Source organism: Hyperolius riggenbachi, chromosome 7, assembly GCF_040937935.1.
Source record: "Hyperolius riggenbachi isolate aHypRig1 chromosome 7, aHypRig1.pri, whole genome shotgun sequence".
Classification (NCBI taxonomy): Eukaryota; Metazoa; Chordata; class Amphibia; order Anura; family Hyperoliidae; genus Hyperolius; species Hyperolius riggenbachi.
In genome coordinates this window covers 158,572,939-158,592,810 of record NC_090652.1, presented here as the reverse complement: position 1 = coordinate 158,592,810, position 19,872 = coordinate 158,572,939, and the positions used below count along the sequence as shown (strand labels likewise).

General features: G+C 42.2%; 1 protein-coding gene across 4 annotated transcripts in view; it reads left to right on the top strand.

Annotated features, from left to right (window-relative positions):
- The window catches only part of VPS35L (VPS35 endosomal protein sorting factor like), a 184,808-nt gene that overhangs the window by 9,958 nt on the left and 154,978 nt on the right, over positions 1–19,872 (top strand). For all 4 annotated transcript variants that reach the window (XR_011022754.1, XM_068244800.1, XM_068244802.1 and 1 more), the window contains exons 3-8: positions 4,717–4,881; positions 6,881–6,997; positions 9,341–9,365; positions 12,130–12,206; positions 15,045–15,173; positions 15,688–15,772. Coding sequence is in view for 3 of the 4 variants with exons in the window: in XM_068244800.1 (XP_068100901.1) it covers positions 4,717–4,881; positions 6,881–6,997; positions 9,341–9,365; positions 12,130–12,206; positions 15,045–15,173; positions 15,688–15,772 (598 nt within the window). In the remaining variant the exon portion in view is untranslated. The remainder of the gene's footprint in view (positions 1–4,716; positions 4,882–6,880; positions 6,998–9,340; positions 9,366–12,129; positions 12,207–15,044; positions 15,174–15,687; positions 15,773–19,872) is intronic.

Below are 19,872 nucleotides of genomic sequence, written 5' to 3'. Positions count from 1 at the left end.
CTGCACTTGCCCTATAGATAAGTGAATTGAGCAATTTACATTCTTATACAAGGTACAGTGCATATAGTCAATGGGCACTGAGACAAAGCCTGAGGGTGGAGGAACACAAGAATAGTTAATACATAAAGTACCACCTGGGCCCCCTCTGCCCCAGGGCCCCATAGCAGCTGCTATGGCTATTGCTATACCTCTGCCATATATGCTGGGCTATAAGTTGAAAAGTTTAGGTCTGATTTGCAAAAGTAAACTGTAGGGGGCAACTTATACTCTAGTCAGACCTAGATTTCTGACCTATAGCCCTGTAAAATGCAGGGCCTACTGTCCTCACTTGCAGTGGCCCTCTCCTACTAGTCCCTGCTCCTCCTGCTGCGGATAGTAGCATTCTGCTACTAACTTGTGCAAGTGCTGATGTCGGCAATCATTGTAACTGTGTCTCTCTCATGCCTGCATCATTCTGTACTTTACGAACACTGCTCCCCGTGTACCTTGCCCAGCTTTCATTAATGTGCAGCCATTGGTTATGATTACTTACTTGATTTATCTATTTTATTGTTCACCCCCTGTACACTTGTCTTCAGTTTTGGCCTCCTGCATATTCGATCATCTCCACAGCACGATGATTACCAGACACAAATGTCACATGACCATTGTGCTAGTGCTCTATAATTTGAGGCTGGGACTCTAGGTGTGCAGACAATGTGTAAAGAGGGCAGAAACCAGTTTATGCGGTACAAGTGAAACTTTCTCCCCCTCCAAACTAACCTAGCACTCCTGAGCCCTCTCTTACCGGGAGGCCTCTGCAGGGTCTTTAGAGAACTCTTGGCTGAGACAGCCTGGTGTGCACTATACATCATCAGGACCGTTGTAGTCTTCTCCACGCCCCTCTCTGCAGTCCTCCACTTCTGCCTATAACTGTGACTGACAGACTTACTTTTGTTTATTAAACACTTTTTTTACTTAACAATACAGTTGTCACATAATAGAAAAATAATGCCAGTTACCGATCAGTAGCTACAACATGCGAGGTAGAAGTACCATTGTCTTAACACATGAAATAAACAACATCACACCTAAAAATATATCTCAGAGGACTTTGAAGAGCCAAGCAATATAACGCCCAGAAATAAACCAAGCAAATTGTCAATCTTACACCATTGTGAGAGATCAAGGGACACACATGAATTATTAGTAGCAGAGTCTGTGGATATGGATACATCCTGATTGTAGGATAGTCTTTGGAAGTGTCTAGGGTATCAGTATGTGGGTTAATTCGCCAATGTCAAACTTGACAATGTGGGCACTGCAGAGAATGGGATTACTTCATTATAGATAGCCTACAATGGGAGATATAGAATTGTTGGATAATATAAAGCTGGGTAATTACTGTATTCACCACTACAAAAACTTGATTTTGAGAATCTATAATTTCACATCATTTTTATATAAAAGGTCAGAAATCAAGCGTGAAAGACTTAATTAAATATCTGTTATTTGCACAAGGCTTCTGGTTAGTGATGTGAGACAATCAGAGAGGAAAAGATTAGATTTCGCAGAACATTGATCAATTCAGACCTTGTGTGCAGATAGCAAATTGCAGGTACTGTATGTAAGTAATACTGAACCAGGTATGGGCAGCAGTGGGATTTTACATGGAGATAGAAAGAGGTATAGAAAAACTTTCAGGGCATCAAAGAGTAGCTTTAGCAGTCTTGGTGTAAATATGATTAGCATGCATGTAAACCATTTACTTTGCTTTATGGGGCTAAATTTTACATAATTATTTAGGAAATGTATTCTATGGGATAAAGTCTCAAGGTATAGGAGATGTTCTTTGAAATGTGTTTTGAATTTTTCACTTTGGCAGTATGATTGTTTTCCCTCAAAAATGCCATCCTATCCATATCCGCTTTGGGAGATGGGGAATAGTTGGTGAGGGGGACCGTTCCCTCCTCTAGCAAAGCTTTCTTCCCCACCTTCCTGTGCCCAAATGAAGGTGTGGATTATGGGTGAGTTTTTGTGCTATCTTAGTCATCCTCATGAGGAGGCTTGCCAGTACTGTATGGGCAAAGGTGCCCATGTAATTATGTGATGGAGTATCACCTGTAGACAAAAAAAATAAATGGGTGTGTCAATATGCCAGAAGGGCCTTATAACCTTCTTGTGAAGGACTTCAGAAGGATTATGAAAGAACTTTTCCCCATTTTACATAAGTATGCCTGGTTAGAGCACACCTTTAGTGAGATGAATATGGAGACAAGTTTATTTACTTTTAGACAATTCACATTGCCTGGCTGTCCTGTTAATCTTCTGATTCTAATACTTTTAGCCATAGACCCTGAACACGCAAACAGACTAGGTGCTCTGACTGAAGTCTGACTAGATACTTGTTACAGAAAAAGAAGGAATACCGAGAGCCCAATATAGTGGAGTAAGTTGGGTGATGGGTAAATGGAAAAGTATATGATAGATATACTCACAAGTCAGGGTTACCAATTAGGCAACCACTGTGTAGGCAGGTGAGGAGATTAGGCCTGTCCTCACTCAGGATTAAGATGTTGCTCTCTGTAGGTTAGGAGACGAAAGGGTATTCAACCCCTCCACCAGGGGTGGATGCTGATATTGTAAGGAGAACAGAGGCGCCAACAGAATAAAATATATCTAAAAACTTTAAAATTCCTCGGGAGGTGGTTGTGGACTCATTTCCCCGAAGCAGACATGATACTGTCGGTTTTAGTACAAACACAGATTGAAGGTGAAGGTCACAGAGGCACTTATCGTGACCTTTAGACTGCACTATGTGTACTCCTGTTCGTTATTGCCTGAAGAAGTGAGAATATACCCGCGAAACACGTTGCGCTGTATGTTGGAGTATATAAATAAATTTGTTTGTACTAAAACCCACAGTATCATGTCTGCTTCGAGGAGATGAGTCCACCACCGCCTCCCGAGGAATTTTAAAGTTTTTTTAGATATATTTTATTCTGTTGGCGCCTCTGTTCTCCTTACAATAGATATTTGTTACGGATGTGTGATTCATACTTGGCTGGAGCAAGAAACATCAGCAGGACTGCCAGGCAATTGTTTTTTAAAAGGAAATAAATATTGCAGTCACCATATGCCTCTCGCTTCAGTTTCTTCGGACTGAAGGAAGAATGGATTGATTCCCGTGATCAGATCTTGCTAGTTTTCCCTTCCCGTTAGTGTTTCCAATCTTTACCAGACCATTTCATTTGGTCGATTGCTCAAGAAGTTAGACCATTAGTAGCCACCTTTACATTTGCAGCCAGCACTTATTAAAAAAAAGTTTACTTTTTAATTCTGTCCATGTTGTCTCCAGTCACAGTACTGTATAAGAAAATAAGAACACAACAGGACAAGCTGCAGTATGAATGCTGCAGCCCAGTGTTTGTCAGAGCCGGTATGAATGCTGCAGCCCAGTGTTTGTCAGAGCCAGTATGAATGCTGCAGCCCAGTGTATGTCAGAGCCAATATGAATGCTGCAGCCCAGTGTTTGTCAGAGCCAGTATGAATGCTGCAGCCCAGTGTATGTCAGAGCCGGTATGAATGCTGCAGCCCAGTGTTTGTCAGAGCCGGTATGAATGCTGCAGCCCAGTGTTTGTCAGAGCCGGTATGAATGCTACAGCCCAGTGTTTGTCAGAGCCAGTATGAATGCTGCAACCCAGTGTTTGTCAGAGCCGGTATGAATGCTGCAGCCCAGTGTTTGTCAGAGCCAGTATGAATGCTGCAGCCCAGTGTTTGTCAGAGCCAGTATGAATGCTGCAGCCCAGTGTTTGTCAGAGCCAGTATGAATGCTGCAACCCAGTGTATGTCAGAGCTGGTATGAATGCTGCAGCCCAGTGTTTGTCAGAGCCAGTATGAATGCTGCAGCCCAGTGTTTGTCAGATCCGGTATGAATGCTGCAGCCCAGTGTATGTCAGAGCTGGTATGAATGCTGCAGCCCAGTGTTTGTCAGAGCCGGTATGAATGCTGCAGCCCAGTGTTTGTCAGAGCCGGTATGAATGCTGCAGCCCAGTGTTTGTCAGATCCGGTATGAATGCTGCAGCCCAGTGTATGTCAGAGCTGGTATGAATGCTGCAGCCCAGTGTTTGTCAGAGCCGGTATGAATGCTGCAGCCCAGTGTTTGTCAGAGCCAGTATGAATGTTGCAGCCCAGTGTATGTCAGAGCCGGTATGAATGCTGCAGCCCAGTGTTTGTCAGAGCCAGTATGAATGCTGCAGCCCAGTGTATGTCAGAGCCGGTATGAATGCTGCAGCCCAGTGTTTGTCAGAGCCAGTATGAATGCTGCAGCCCAGTGTTTGTCAGAGCCAATATGATTGGTACTTTACACTGCTACAAGAGTTTTTTTTTTTTTTTTTTTTTTTTTTTTTTACATTTTACACTGATGCATAAGAACTCATTTCAAATTCCATCATTACTCTCAGAATCCATCAGAGGGTTTATATTCACCTCTAAAATAATTTCTGTTACTGCAGTAACTTCGCTACTTTGTCCACAAGATGGCATCATAGTGTCATATAAGTTAGGTTGTTTGCAGCTTTTTAGTACTCTTGAACCTTTTTAATATTGTAAACTAATATCATTTTTATCAACTAGATAGGTTTAGTGACATTGATTATTTTCGATGTAGAAAAGGAAAATACAGTATGTTAATTTTATTCTGTAAAATAATTCTTTAACATGACATTCATAATACAGGTTACAGAATCCAAATCGAAGAAGGTGGGGCGTAAAGAGAGCACATCGTCCAGCTCCTCTTCTTGTTCCTCTAATTCAGTTGTGGATCCCCTGAGCAGCGTCCTGGATGGAACTGATCCCTTGTCTATGTTTGCTGCTACTGCTGAGCCTCTGGCGTCTAGTACGGTAATGAGATATAGGTTCTTATGAACATTAAAATGTTACCATTTTTGGTGCTAATGTTATCAGATATTCTGCATGTAGGGCGCCTAGCTACAGTCGAGCCCTGGGCAAAATTACATGGTCAACCCCCTTATCCTCAAACTCCCCATTCCCGCACACTTCATCCAAGGGGTTCTCAGTGGCATGTACATACACACGTATGACCGCAAGCATGCCTCACTTCCTGCTAGGCTGGTGGCCAGACAGGGTACACTGCATACTAACACGGCGTTCCCTGAAGACCTGTTTCTGGCGGAGCGTTGCAGTGTGAAACCAGCCGATGCATACACACGCCATTCCGTCGTTCCTTGGGCCCATGCATAGCAATAGAACGTGTTGTCAGCTACATTGCTGATACTTGTCTGTACTGGCTGGTCCAGTGATGCCCCCCAAGGGGTTCAGATCCTGACCCCCAACAAGCGACATAAGTCAAAGGTGTGTAAGCACCTTTAAGCCTTCAGTAACCTGCTGACTATAGCCTAATACTGTGTACACACTTGAAAGATTAATGAAAGATCACAGACCAATTTTACCACCTTCTATGTGGTATGAGAACACAGAGTCTATTCTATTGAGCTGAACTCCCCATCAGATAAAAATCTTTGCAAGATGCTGCACACAAAGACGCTGTACACGTTCAACAGATAAGTATCTGCAAAATATCTGTTCCTGCAAAAGATCCGCTCCTGCAAAAGGCATTCATAGTCTATGATATCTGCAGATCCTCATACACAACTTGTTTAACAGACATTCATCTGCATATCTGACAATCATCTGCAGATCTGAAGATCCATCCTGGTGGATCTGATCTGCAGATGAATATCTGTTAAACAAGGTGCGTATGAGATCTGCAGATATCATAGTCTATAAATGCATTTTGCAGGAGCGGATCTTTTGCAGGAACAGATATTTTGCAGATACTGATCTGTTGAATGTGTACAGCATCTTGTAAAGATTTTTATCTGATGGGGAGTTCAGCTCAATAGAATTGACTGTGTCAGTATGGCTCTCATACCACATGGAAGGGGGTAAAATTGGTCTGTGATCTTTCATTAATCTTTCAAGTGTGTACACAGCTTAGAGAGGAACTCCAGTAAAAATCATGTAATAAAAAAGTGCTTCATTTTTACAATAATTATGTATAAATTATTTAGTCAGTGTTTGCCCATTGTAAAATCTTTGAAATCCCTGATTTACATTGTGACATTTATTACATGGTGACATTTTTACTGTTGGCAGGTGATGTAGCTGCTGCATGCTTTTTTGGCAGTTGGAAACAGCTGTAAACAGCTATTTCCCACAATGCAGCAAGGTTCACAGACGGGAAACTGCCAGAAGTACCACGGTCCTAGGAGTTTCTTGTCGGAGGGGTTTCACCACAATATCAGTCATACAGCGCCCCCCTGATGGTCTGTTTGTGAAAAGGAATTGATTTCTCATGTATCAGCTGCTGATTGGAAAAAAGTTCAATTCTTGGCCGGAGTTTCTCTTCAACCCTCTTCCTAACGCTATTGACATTGGCCTGAATTAGAGTCTGGCATAACGCACAATAAAAACTTGTCCCTATACTTTTTATTGCTCCTGTTGTCATGATTTTTACCAAGCGAAATCCAGGACCATTTTATTAAAATGTCCATTTTATTAGAACAAGCTGCTGTGGTAACTGTCATGACCTTTTTTTTTTTTTTTTTTTTTTTTTTTTGTGGAAAGAAGCAAGCCCTTCAGCTATTAGAATCATAACTAGGATCAGTCATTGCATGGAAATTCATTTGTAATTGTTGCAGAAAAAATCCTCACGGTTGATGAGATTGTACCAACACAAAGCAATTGTAGTTTTAAAGGAATATACTGTTCAGTGGGTGAATAGATTCTTTGCTGCAATATATTACTGTTATGAACCTGTTGTTATACTGCTGTTGTATTTCAGTGCTGTTCCCAGAATAATATCTCTTCCATTTCTTAGGATGTGAGCAGAAAGAAACGCGACAAAGAAGAATATGTTGGAAGTGACTTTGAACCATGGTCAAGCAAGCGTGGGGAGATCTTGGCCAGATATACAACCACAGAAAAACTTTCCATAGTGAGTTTGAAGAGTCATTCATTAAAGCACACCTGAACTGCGCTTAAAGCAAATCTTTAACGAACGGTGGAGCACAGAGAGGATCTGATTACCGGTGATCTGCAGTATCACTGGAAATACAGATGTATACCAGATTATAAGTGATCTGCAGTATCACCGATAATCCGATATACCAGCTAACCTCTGTACTAGAGCAGAGTGTAGTGTTTGGTGTAACAGTAAAACTAAGAGGACTGAGCCTAAGTGCAGTGGGGAGTACTGCATGGCTTCCTTCTGAAGACCTGAACTCTCCAAGGCGGGAGGAGTCAGGCTGCGAGTAGGAAGGTAAGTCTGAGAGTGACACTCAGGAGAAAGTGTCACTAACAGGACGGGGAACTGCCTCCAATAGTGAGGTTGGTTCTCGAGGTCAGACAAGCCAGATCGTAACACACGGACAGATAAAGTACAAATTCAGAAGGCAGAGGCGGAGTCTAGGTACAGGCAGAGTTCGGCAACAGGGTATCAGAAATATCGAGGTACAAGATCAAGAGGCAGAAGCAGAGAATAAGGACGAGCCGGGGTTCGGCAACAGAGTATCAGAATAGCAAAGTACAAGATCAGAATACAAGAGGATGGTCAGGCAGGCAGAAGGTCATAACAGATAATCACAATCAAACTAGTACTTTAAGCTATCAACAGAATCTAGCTAAGTGTAGGATTACAGCTCCAGCTGGTCCCGGCACACTTAAAGATCTGACTACGGGTCTGAGTGCTCCCACGTATGTGTTCGCAACGCCAGACAAAGAGCAAGTGAACAGCCAGCAGTATATATACACAAGGACCTCTCCAGGACCTCCCTAATTGCTGGAGCAATGAGAGTAGTGGAAAATGTCAGCTGACCCGCCTGGTCAGCTGACTCCCTTCTGGCTGTTATTTAAGCTCTGCCTCTGTGCGCGCGTGTCACTCTGAATCTAGGTGGACTATCAGTCCCAGCCACACCAGTACTGTTTTGCAATGTATCCAGTGAACCGAGTTCGGGAGCCGCCTCCAATGCGGCTTCCGCCGTTACCAATGCGGATTCCGCCGTTCCCAATGCGGATTCCGCCGCACTGCCTGTGCGGCATGCAGCGTTTTTTCCGCGTTGTGACGCCATGCTGGACGCGGAAACAGCCGCCTCACCTTGAGAGGCAGCGGCTTTTCCGCGTTTCATCACAAAATCTAAAGAGAAAATAAACTTATGAGATAATGAATTTTATGTGTAGTACAGATAACAAATATAACATTAGTAACAAAGGAAAAAAGTCTCATGCTGTTTTCAAGTACAGGAGGAGTTAAAACACTTGAGTTGTTATCTATGAAAAAGGAGCTTTTGCACCAAATCGGTCGAACTCCGTTGTTTTCTAAATAGCTTAAACAGCCAAGAAACAGTGACAGACAGGTTGAGAAAAGGTTTTACAGCAGGAAGGTTCAAAGGGTCATTAGCTCTGCTTTGTTTTACAGCTAAAAATAGTGTGGTGTCTAAACTGCAAATATGACAGAATGATGCAGTGTTATAAGTAAAGTTTTATATAACTGAAAATACTAATGTTCTACTAAGTATCCGTACTACACATACAGTTCATTATCTCAGAAGTTTATTTTCACTTCAGTGTCATCTTAAACCTGGAACATCTTGTGTCACCCCCTCCCCGGTTGTCTGTGAGGTACCTTGGCATCCTCTGGGTCACCTCCGTTTTCCCACTGGTGGCTCTGTAAGATGTGTGACCTGAATGCGAGTCGTGCCAACTTTGCATGTGTGGCACCGTCTGTCCGCTCTGCTTGATTAGCGTTCTGTACATGCATGGTTCATTCTTTCTAGATGGGAGGTTGATCAGGAAGGGCACGCGGGCAGGGACACGCATGCGCAGTCAGCATGACCCACGTTCGGGTCGCAAATCTTACTGATCTGCCAGTGGGAGTATTGAGGGGACCCAGGGGATGCTGAGGGACCACATGGACTACAGAAGGCTGGAAGATACCCCAGCTAGGTAATAGGCTACAGGTTAAAGCCAGCTCTGGTGTGCTTTATTTATTATATGTGTAAATTAAAAAAAAAGACCAACTGATCTGTAATAATGTATGCATGCTGTGAATGCTGAGCACGGAATATGTTATCTGGAAAACTATTTGTGTAAATCAATGAAGTGTTGATTATTTTATATCCCTAGGTAAAGTGTCCATACATTTTGTCAATCCATCTGTATGTGGAGTGCTGCTAAATAATTTGCTTAGCATGAATGGTTATTCTATCGCAAATGTATGTTCTTACAAAATCATAAGTGACCTTACACATGTGCATTCTAAAATCGTTTTGTCTCTTTGTAGAATCTATTCATGGGATCAGACAGAGGTAAAGATTTTTCATATTAATGCAAAGACTAAATTACTCAAGTGATGTATTTATATAGCACTGACACTGACCAATGCACTTCACAGAATCTAGAATCTTTGTCACTAACTGTCAGTGGAGCTCACAAGCTATTATCCCTACCATGGTTCTAGTTGGACAAGCCTATGCAGTCTATGACCATTTAACTTATTCATATTTTTTTGGAATATGAAACTCATAATATAACTGTAGTTATCATTTTAATCCTCCCCAGTCACACCGAATCATCTTGTAATTCCAAGGTGTACAGTATAGTGTTCATTTGTTTATATCTGTTGTGTTCTAATTGATCTGTAGCCTTTTGTTTTGTATAGGGCCCCCTTCTCATCTATGCAGCTGGTCAACTGGAGCGCAGCCTGTATTTGTAAGTGCTGACAATATCTCTGTTGTACAGGGATGTGGGGCTACTTGAGGCTGGCTGCATCCATGTGTATCAGTTTGCATTCAATTTTAGGTTAGGGTTTGGTGCATAGTTTTGCATCTGATTTGTTTTCAATGTGTGTATTTAAGTCTCCTGGGGGGCAGTGCACACCCCCTTTTGGTTTCATTTCAGTTGCAGCGTGATAATGAGCGCTGCCAATTTATTCCTGCTCTTTAGAAAATGTGTAGACCCTTTATGGCTAGCAGCCTCAGGTTCATAGTATATTTTAAATGTTAGTGGTTAGGTCTGTCCCGTGAGGACACGTCATCACCGCGGAAGAGTCTAGTACTTAAAGAGACTCGGAGATCTTGCGTCACAAAGTTTTGGTTTATTTTACTTACCCAGGGCTTCCTCCAGCCCCATAAGCATAGATGCGTCCCTCACTGTCCTCCTGTTGCCCTCCATTCATCCGCTATCAGCCCCGGTAACTGGCTCAGTCGGCTCCAGTCTGAGTTAGTCGGGGTCTTCTGCGCATGCGCCGAAGACCCCGGCGGACATCACTGAGCCAGATACCGGGGCTGATTACCGTTAAACGGAGGACAACAGGAGGACGGCGAGGGATGATCCGTGCTTATAGGACTGGAGGAAGCCCTGGGCAAGTAAAAAAAAAATACAAACTTGGTTATGCAAGATCTCTGGTTATCTTTAACAATCTGCGCGCAAACTGTTTTAGAAGCTAACGTCCTCTATTTGCTGCATCTGTTTTGAATGCAATTTGTGTAATCTGCCCGTGTTTTGGGCTCTGCACACTTATGCAGCTGGTCACTGCAGGTGCTGCCAATATCTTTTGTTGTACAATGCTCATAACTGTAGTTAATTTTAATCCTCCCCAGTCACGCAGAATCATCTTGTTATTCCAGGGTGTATAGCATTAATTTGTTTATATTTGTTGTATTCCAACTGATCTGTAGCTCTCGTCGACCTGCGGCAAGGGACAAATTGGCTGCCAGGGGTTGGAGGAAGCCCCAGAAACGTAGATCTCAATTTTTATTTATTGCCTGATGCTTCCTTTAAACTATTGAACAATATTTTAAAAGGTTATCATGCTGTAGCAAATCTTTTAGAGCAGAGAGGAAGTTCTGAGGTTGCTATGGGCTCAATTAAAAAAAAAAACAACTTGTCAGAAATGTCTTATTTATCACCTAATTGATAAAAATAACCTTTCAGCACATTAACAAGCAAAATAATCACTCATCATTCTTTTTAATCAATCTTATTTTTATGTTCTTCACTGATGCATAATTGGCTACATTTATCTTACTTTATCTCACTGAAATCACATTCCTCAGATATCCCTACTTCCTGCTTGGTGACTTGTTGCTCACCTTCAAGGACGAAATGGGAATATCTCAGGAATGAGATTTCAGAGAGACAAAGTAAAGGTATACTAGTCACACATACACTACCTGTACCATATGTACCCATTCATAATCTCTGTTCCATGTTCTCACCCAATGCATCTCTCTTCCATCACCCACCTCCTCCTGTGCACATGAAATCTGCCATTTCCACTACTGAAAATGCTTGTGTAACAATAAATACACATTAAAGGGTACATTAAACATTTTATTTAAATGGTCACCAGCACATTGGTCGGACTATATGTTTGCTTCTTATTTTATATTAGCAGCTAGTTCTCACAAATTATGTTGATGCTGTATAATTTCAAAAAAATGACTAAGAAATTACCGTCTTCTTACTAAATAAAGATACTCCCAATCAATGTATTTCCAGAGGCAGATCAGCTTATATTGTAACTCCTCTCAGAGCCATTCCAGCCAAGATGTTGCTTCACTTCAGAATCTATAGTGAAGTTTGTGTTTGCTTATTTTAATTATTCAGCCCAAGAAGTCCTACCTGCATATGTATGTGAGAGAGCCTATAGTCCATGCGGCTAATAGATCTGCTGGAACCTGGGATTATAGAGCCCAACAAAAGGGTATCAGTTCTATCTGATTTTGTAATGTACAGTACATGATTTAACAAAAGCAGAAAAACAGGAGAAATTATACACATACCACTAGGTCCGTAGTAGGTAACATTCCAGTTGTCCAATATGGATTTTTTTGATTGTATTGGGTAAGAGTAATTCCTGTACAAGCATCACCTATTCAATGCAGCCAGCTAACTAGCCATTTTTTTTTTTCTTTCTTCTCCAATGAAAACTATTGTTTTCCTCCACTACGGATGATTCTCTGGTCATCTTCCTAGAAAATGATGTGCATGCTCAGCCAAGCTGGTATCTGTAGAGTTTATGGATGTGAGATGATAGACTGTTTATTTCTAGGTATGTCTTCATTACAGGTAAGCCCACAACACCAGGCTCTGCAGTGTCAGAAAAAGTCAGAACGCGGCTGGAAGAACTTGATGATCTGGAAGAAGTAAGTTTCAGGTTGCTGTTAAGTTGCTGCACACCTAAATCTTGTAAGTCCAATACATGAAGGGCAGGCCTTGCAATTTACATTACGGTACTTAATGGACCAGTGGCTAAATTCTTGGTTTAACATACCACATGACCCTATCGGAAGTCTTCTGAGGATCGAGCCTCAACAGGTCAGAGTTATTTTGGGGGGACCAACGCGATATTAGATAAGTAGTTTTTATGATTTTTCTGGTCAGTGTACACGAAAAGGAATTCATAGACATACATTTGGAAATCATTTATTATAGACCGGAGCTTAAAGGGACTCGAGCAGTGCCTGTAGGTATGCCTTTAAAGGGACTCCGAGCAGTGCAGAAACTATGGAAGATGCATATCATTTTAAAGCTCTCTTTCTCCTCTTTCCAATAATATATAAACCACCGCCCTACACCTTTTAGTTTTTGCTATTTTCGCGATCGAAATTGCCGCGGCCACGACTTCGATCGCGAAAATAGAGAAAACTAAACGGCGTAGGGTGACGATTTAGGTGGCGTCAGAAACGGGAGAAAGAGTGGAGCTGCTGACTTTACAAAAAAGTCGCCCTGTGTAATGCAAGGTAACTATGGGAAGATGGATATCATTTTAAAGTTCTCTTTCTCCTCTTTTTGACGACCCCTAAATCGTCGCCCTACGCCTTTTAGTTTTCTCTATTTTCGCGATCGAAGCCACGGCAATTTCGATTGCGAAAATAGCGAAAACTAAAAGGCGTAGGGCGGTGGTTTATATATCATTGGAAAGAGGAGAAAGAGAGCTTTAAAATGATATGCATCTTTCCATAGTTTCTGCACTGCTCGGAGTCCCTTTAAGCATACAAACAAATAATTAATTATGTCCTCACACCTACCGGCATGATATTTGTAATTATATCCCCCTGGGTTCCTTGTATTTCATTGCATTGCACTAAATGGAGCTGCCGACACTGGGGAAATTGTCGTCCTGCATAATACAATGCTGAATAAGGAATCCAAGATGGCGAAAATAACGAAAACTAAAAGGTGTAGGGTGGCATTTATATATCATTGGAAAGAGGAGAAAGAGAGCTTCAAAATGGTATGCATCTTTCCATAGTTACTGCACTGCTCGGAGTCCCTTTAAAGGACCACTATTGCGAAAAAAGTAGGCAGTTAAAATCTGTCAGAACTTGCAGGTTTTGGGCCAGTCCATCTACTCCTGGGGGATTCTCAGGGTTTTCTTTGTTTTCAACAGCATATCCTGAACAGCAGTTGCAAAATCAAACTGACAAAATAGTGTACAAGTGATTAGCGAGGCTGGCTGGTATCTTACTATTATGGCAGTTAAACTGCTGTTCAGGAAATGCTGTTGAAAACAAAGAAAATCCTGAGAGTCCCCCATGAGAAGATGAACTGTCCCAAAACCTGACAGTTCTGTCAGATTTTAACTGCCTACTTTTTCATGCTAGTGGTCCTTTAATAAAACATGGATAAATACATTAAATATTCACTTCTTAAAAATACAGATCAGTAAAACTTTGAAAGTCTAAGGACTTTTGGTGAGACCAGAGTTATAGTTATTCTGTGAAATATGTTAGTAAGAAATGTTTTCTCTATAAAAGAGATTATAAAATCACTTTTTTTTTTTTTTTTTATCTGGGATGGGGCTTGCTAAGGTATATCCATTTGCCTGTGTGATACATTTTGTGACTGAATATTTAATGAAGAAGACGCTGTCAGTGTGGATAGAACTCTTGCTATAGTTTATGAGCAAGTGAAGGCAATCATTCTTTTTTTGACATGCAAATGATAGAAACAATCACAAAAAAACATGACACAGGAGGGGAATTGAACTGCGTCCCATACAGCTAATAATAAAAGAGATGGGAGACCACAGAATTTCAGCCTAAACAAACATACTGTCATTAAGCTATATTAGTTATGTTAATTAAAATAAATGGGTAATATAATCTCTTACTCATCCTGTTTTAAAAGAACAGGCAAATGTTTGTGATTTCATGAGGGCAGCCATCTTTTTCATGGGGGCAGCCATCTTTTTGATTGAAAGGAGGTGACAGGAAGCATGAGACACAGTTCCAACTGTCCTGTGTCCAGATAACCCCTCCCAGCTGTGCGCGTTATGCTTCAAATCTTAAATTAAAAAAAAAAAATTGCACCAAAGCAGCAGAACAAGAACATCAGAAATCCCATTGTGCTTTGCACAGCATCAGGGGAAAATGTCCGGGGCTGTTTTCTTTGATGTGGCGGAGCTTAGCTTCTGTGCAGCTAAAAATGAGGCTTAGGTAAGAAAAACAAAGTTCTGATGCTGTGAAACTGTTGAAGAAACACCAAGCCTTTTAAGTGCTGCTGAGTAGATTTTTAGTCTGGATGTTCACTTTAAGGTAAGCAATGTGATGGTAGTTATTTTTAATTACTAACACTGCAAAATCTAAGTAAAGATGTAAATGTACACATCAAATTTGTGATTGTACTGGTATAATAAAAAAGCAATATTCAGATACCCATTGTAGTAGCCTTCAGCTGTTTGAATAAGAAGTGCTGGTTTCTTCTTGTGATAGATTACTGTGCTTTACTTATGCAGCAAACACAGACTAATGACCAGGTAATATCCATTTCTAATTGAAACCCAATTTATCTTGTGCAGAGGAAGTAATTATTTTGCCATTAGCTAGGCCATTAAATAGCTCTTTCCTAATGAATGGTTAGTGGGCATCACGTGTCTTTAATAGGCCCCTGTCTGTGCAGAGAGAAGACAGCCATAGATGGTGAGTAAGCACTGTGTCACAAAGCAGGGAGATTGACCAGCTGTGTGTTCTATTTTCCAGGGATCACAGAAAGAACTTTTGAATCTGACTCAACAAGATTACATAAGCAGGATTGAGGAGCTCAACCAGTCTTTGAAGGATGCCTGGGCCTCCGATCAGAAAGTCAAAGCTCTGAAAATAGTCATACAGGTCTCTGTTTATTGTACTGCTTCATTAATATGATGGTTGTCTGAATAGTGAATGAGATCCACATTGATTATTGCAGGACTAGCCATGATTCAACGTGTATTTGGGAATCAGTGCTACTCCCTACTGCATAATGATTGATTTATTCTGGTTTGGTGTTAACCTTGCCAGTCTGCATTGACAGGTCACTCTAAATAAAAACTATACCTTTTGTGAGGTGAAATACCCAGAGGATTTATGTTCAGATTAATTGTCTTGTTTTTCTAAAATCTTAAACTACACGATTGATTTCGTAAACTAGAATGGGGTTAAATTAAGTATAATGTACAGAATACTGAACTCTTTTAACATAAAAGAACACAGTATTGAATAATTCTTCGTCGTTCTCTGATTACCCATAATCTAAGATTACCTGTAGAATATTGTAGCTATATGCCAGCATCACAAAATGTCTATAGCACATCAGCACTGTTTGGTCATGTTTCTCATTTTGAGGTTATTTTGGTCATCTTTGCAGTGTTCAAAGCTTCTTTCTGATACAACGGTTATCAAGTTTTACCCAAGCAAGTTTGTGCTTATCACTGATATCCTTGACACTTTTGGTAAGTATGGCCATGGCTCCTTTTCCTATTGTATGTACCATATTTTTCAGACCATAAGACACACCTGAGTTTAGAGGACAAAAATCAGGGGAAAAATATACTAAACCTGCTGCGTCCATGGAGCAGGGGCATCTTGTGGACCTTTCCCCCAAGCTAGTTTCTCTAAGCTACACTGCCCAGCTACACTACACTAAGCCTTGCTGCCCCCACCACTTACACTACACTACACACTACACTACTCTAGCCCCTGCTGCCCCCACCAGTTACACTGCGCTACACTACACACTACACTACTCTAACCCTTGCTGCCCCCACCAGTTACACTGCACTACACTACACTAACCCTTGCTGCCCCCACCAGTTACACTGCACTACACTACACTAACCCTTGCTGCCCCCACCACTTACACTGCACTACACTACTCTACCCCTTGCTGCCCTCGCTAGTTACACTGCACTACACTACACTCTAACCCAGGGCCGGTTCAAGTAACAATTGGGCCCTAGGGCAACATTAGCCTGGGGGCCCCCAACAGACACCCCCGACCAAAAAGCATCATTAGAGGCCCTTTGTTGCAGCCAAATTTCCCTCCTGGCCCCTGAGCTGGCTACTGGCCCTCCCCCAATCAACTCCAAACTTAACAGACTCTGCAGAGTCCCTGGGGAGCAACAGTTAAGATGGGTAAGGAACACCATGGGGGCCCCTACAGGCTCTGGGGCCCTGGGGCAATTGCCCATTTTTTCCTATGGTAACTCTGGCCCTGCTCTAACCCTTGCTGCCCCCACCAGTTACACTGCACTACACTACATTAACCCCTGCTGCCCCACGAGCTAAGCTACACTAATTGCCCTATAACTTTAATGTAAGCTCTCACCTGATCCAGCCGCTGTGCTCCTCTCCCCTTGCCCCACTCTGGTCCTGCCGCTTTACATGCATTTCTCTCTACCTCCAGCTGCTGTTGATATACACTGCAGCCACCTGCCGTTATACACCCTCCGGTCCTCCGTACTTCTTGGTGGGCTCCATGCTTCCTGTTAGTGCTTCACTCTTACTGCTAGTGCAACACTGGGGTTATGTAGTAACAGGGAACCACTAACTGGAAGTATGGAGCTCACTAGGAAGTACGGAGGACTGGAGTGTGTATAGCGGCAGGCAGCCACAGTGCATAGCGCAGATGGAGGAGGAGAGGTCATGTAGAGTGGCAGGACTTGACCGAGGGGGAGAGGATCGCAGGGGATGGATGTGGTAAGTGCTTTTCTGCGCACTCTACACTGCTACAGCACTTTTTACCGTATCTCTCTTAATTTCAGGGAAAGATAGTATGTGTGATAAGCACTTTCCCACCCACTTTTGTTTTTATTTATTTTTTACCTGTACATTTTCATGGGTACATGCATTTGACTTAGTACAAGTGCTTAGTTTGGTTTGCCTTTTTGAAACAGAAGGAATTTACAATAATTCAGCTTTAAGTGAACATCTGTGGTTACCCACAATGCACCGCTACTGAGTATGAAAATCTTCTCTTTATGCCCCTGAAAGCCAGGGTAGCATCCAGAACCGCTGGTGTCTAACAAGCCTATAGCTTTAAATTTTATAGAGCCATATCAACCCCAAATGCAGACAGCCTGTTTCGGTTTTTGGTCCTCATCAGTGCATGACAGGGATTAATATGGCTCTATGGGATAGGGCTTGGACCAGTACAAGCTGCTTGGTTACTGTGTTAGTACAAGTGAGAATACTTGCTGGTTCCTCTGAAATGACTGCGTTGTTTCTAACTTTTATTTTCATCACACTGAAGCCAGATGAGCGCTCCCTTTTACCACCTAGTACAGCCTTCCTCAACCTTTTTTGTCCCGATGTTTAAATCTTGGGGAATCCCGATATGAGCACACACACACACACACACACACACACACACACACACACACACACACACACACACACACACACACACACACACACACACACACACACACACACACACACACACACACACACACACACACACACACACACACACACACACACACACACACACGTTCTCAAGTGGCCCCCATTTGTGTGGCTGCTATGTCCCCTCGTTTGTGTGGGTACTATGTCGTCGTTGTCCCCGTTTGTGTGCTGCTTTGTCCTTCCCCCCCCCCCCCCCTCCGCCCCCCCATTTGTGTGCTGCTTGTCTCCCTGTTTGTGTGGTTGCTATGTCCCATTTGTGCGGCTGCTATCTTCCACCCTCCCCTCGTTTGTGTGGCCATATGTGTTCTAAAATCATTTGGTGTCCGTGTGGAGGAAAAAAACCCATACTTCACTTTAGACATCCTTTCCTCCTCCTCCTCCTCCTCGAAGCTGGGATTCTTCTTGAACTCCCGCACATGCCGGAACTATAGACCTGGCTTCTGGTAATGCGTCTGCTTTACAGATCTATCCGCCGCATCACTCGAGCAGCATGAAGGAATTCCTCCACTGCTGCAGACAGATACAGAAGCGGGTCTATATCGTCCTGCACAAATGGGGAAAGTGGGACTGTTGTGTCCCATGGAAGTGTCGAATTGACACGGAATCCTGGGTGAGAATAGCTGATCTAGTAAATACTGTCTAAACCCTAGATACAATATATTGGGCTTGCTGTATCTCTTAAAGAGAATCTGTATTGTTAAAATCGCACAAAAGTAAACATACCAGTGCGTTAGGGGACATCTCCTATTACCCTCTGACACAATTTCGCCGCTCCCCGCCGCATTAAAAGTGGTTAAAAACAGTTTTAAAAAGTTTGTTTATAAACAAACAAAATGGCCACCAAAACAGGAAGTAGGTTGATGTACAGTATGTCCACACATAGAAAATACATCCATACACAAGCAGGCTGTATACACCCTTCCTTTTGAATCTCAAGAGATCATTTGTGTGTTTCTTTCCCCTTGCATCTCTCATGCACTGAAGTTTCAGGCTGCTCGTTTCTTCCTGCAAACAGCTTTGCCCTTGTCTGTAATTCTTCAGTATGTGAAAGCCCAGCCAGCTCAGAGGATGATTTATCCAGCTTGTAAAAGATAAGAGAGAAGAGAGAAGCTGCTCTAATCCTAAATAACACACAGGCAGTGTGCATAGAGGGGCCTGGAAGGGGGAGTTCATAGCAGAACCACAACACTGAAGAACTTGGCAGCCTTCCAGACACAGACTGACAAGTCTGACAGGGGAAAGATACATTGATTTATTACAGAGACAGTGATAGCAGAAAGTGCTGCAGTAAGCCAGAACACATTAGAATAGCTTTTTGAACTTGTAGGATGATAAAGAACAGGATGCAATTTTTGTTACGGAGTCTCTTTAAATTGTGTTACAAGCACATGTATTTAAAAAATTTTAAAAAACACTCCCCAGTCCACATATATAAAGTTACTGAAGCTGTCAAAGCAAGTCCTTTGTTTTCTTCCTCTTATTTAATTTTTGCTGTGTTTTCGAAGTACCTTCTGAATAGGGAAGAAAAAACTAAAACAAGGACCAAAGTGTAGACTGTTTCACACAGTTTGTCCAATCCCATCACCGGGGCTCAAAATCTCCTAATGAGATTACCACCACAAACAACTTTGCATCAGACTTTTTCAAAAAGTAACTTCAGAAGAGATAAATTGAGAATATCCTTGCACAGCATTCTGTAAACTTCCTGCGTCCCCTTTGCATACGCCTCTTCGCCACTTGCTTACCCTCTGAGGTAACCGCCTGCCCTCACAGACAGCAACAAACACTTGGTAATTGCAGGTAATAGGTGATCACCGCAGGTGTGGATCCTTGACTGTCATCAAAGCGTGTATTAATTATTATTTATTAAAAAAAATAAATTAAGAAATCTACTCACAAATATCCATTGAAAAAGTGCATGAACAATGAAGTGGTTGATTTATTATAAACTACCGGTACGGCGGCCGTCGCCGCAAGTTACTTGAGGGAGTGTGAGGTGATTGTAACTAGTGCACACTGCGCACAGTCCTTTCAGCGTAGCTCGCTCTAAACTTATGCAAGGTAAACCTGCTGCGCAATACTATGTAGTTCATTGGCGCGGCCGCTACTATGGTAATTAACTGTTCCCGTTATCATGGCCTATTAA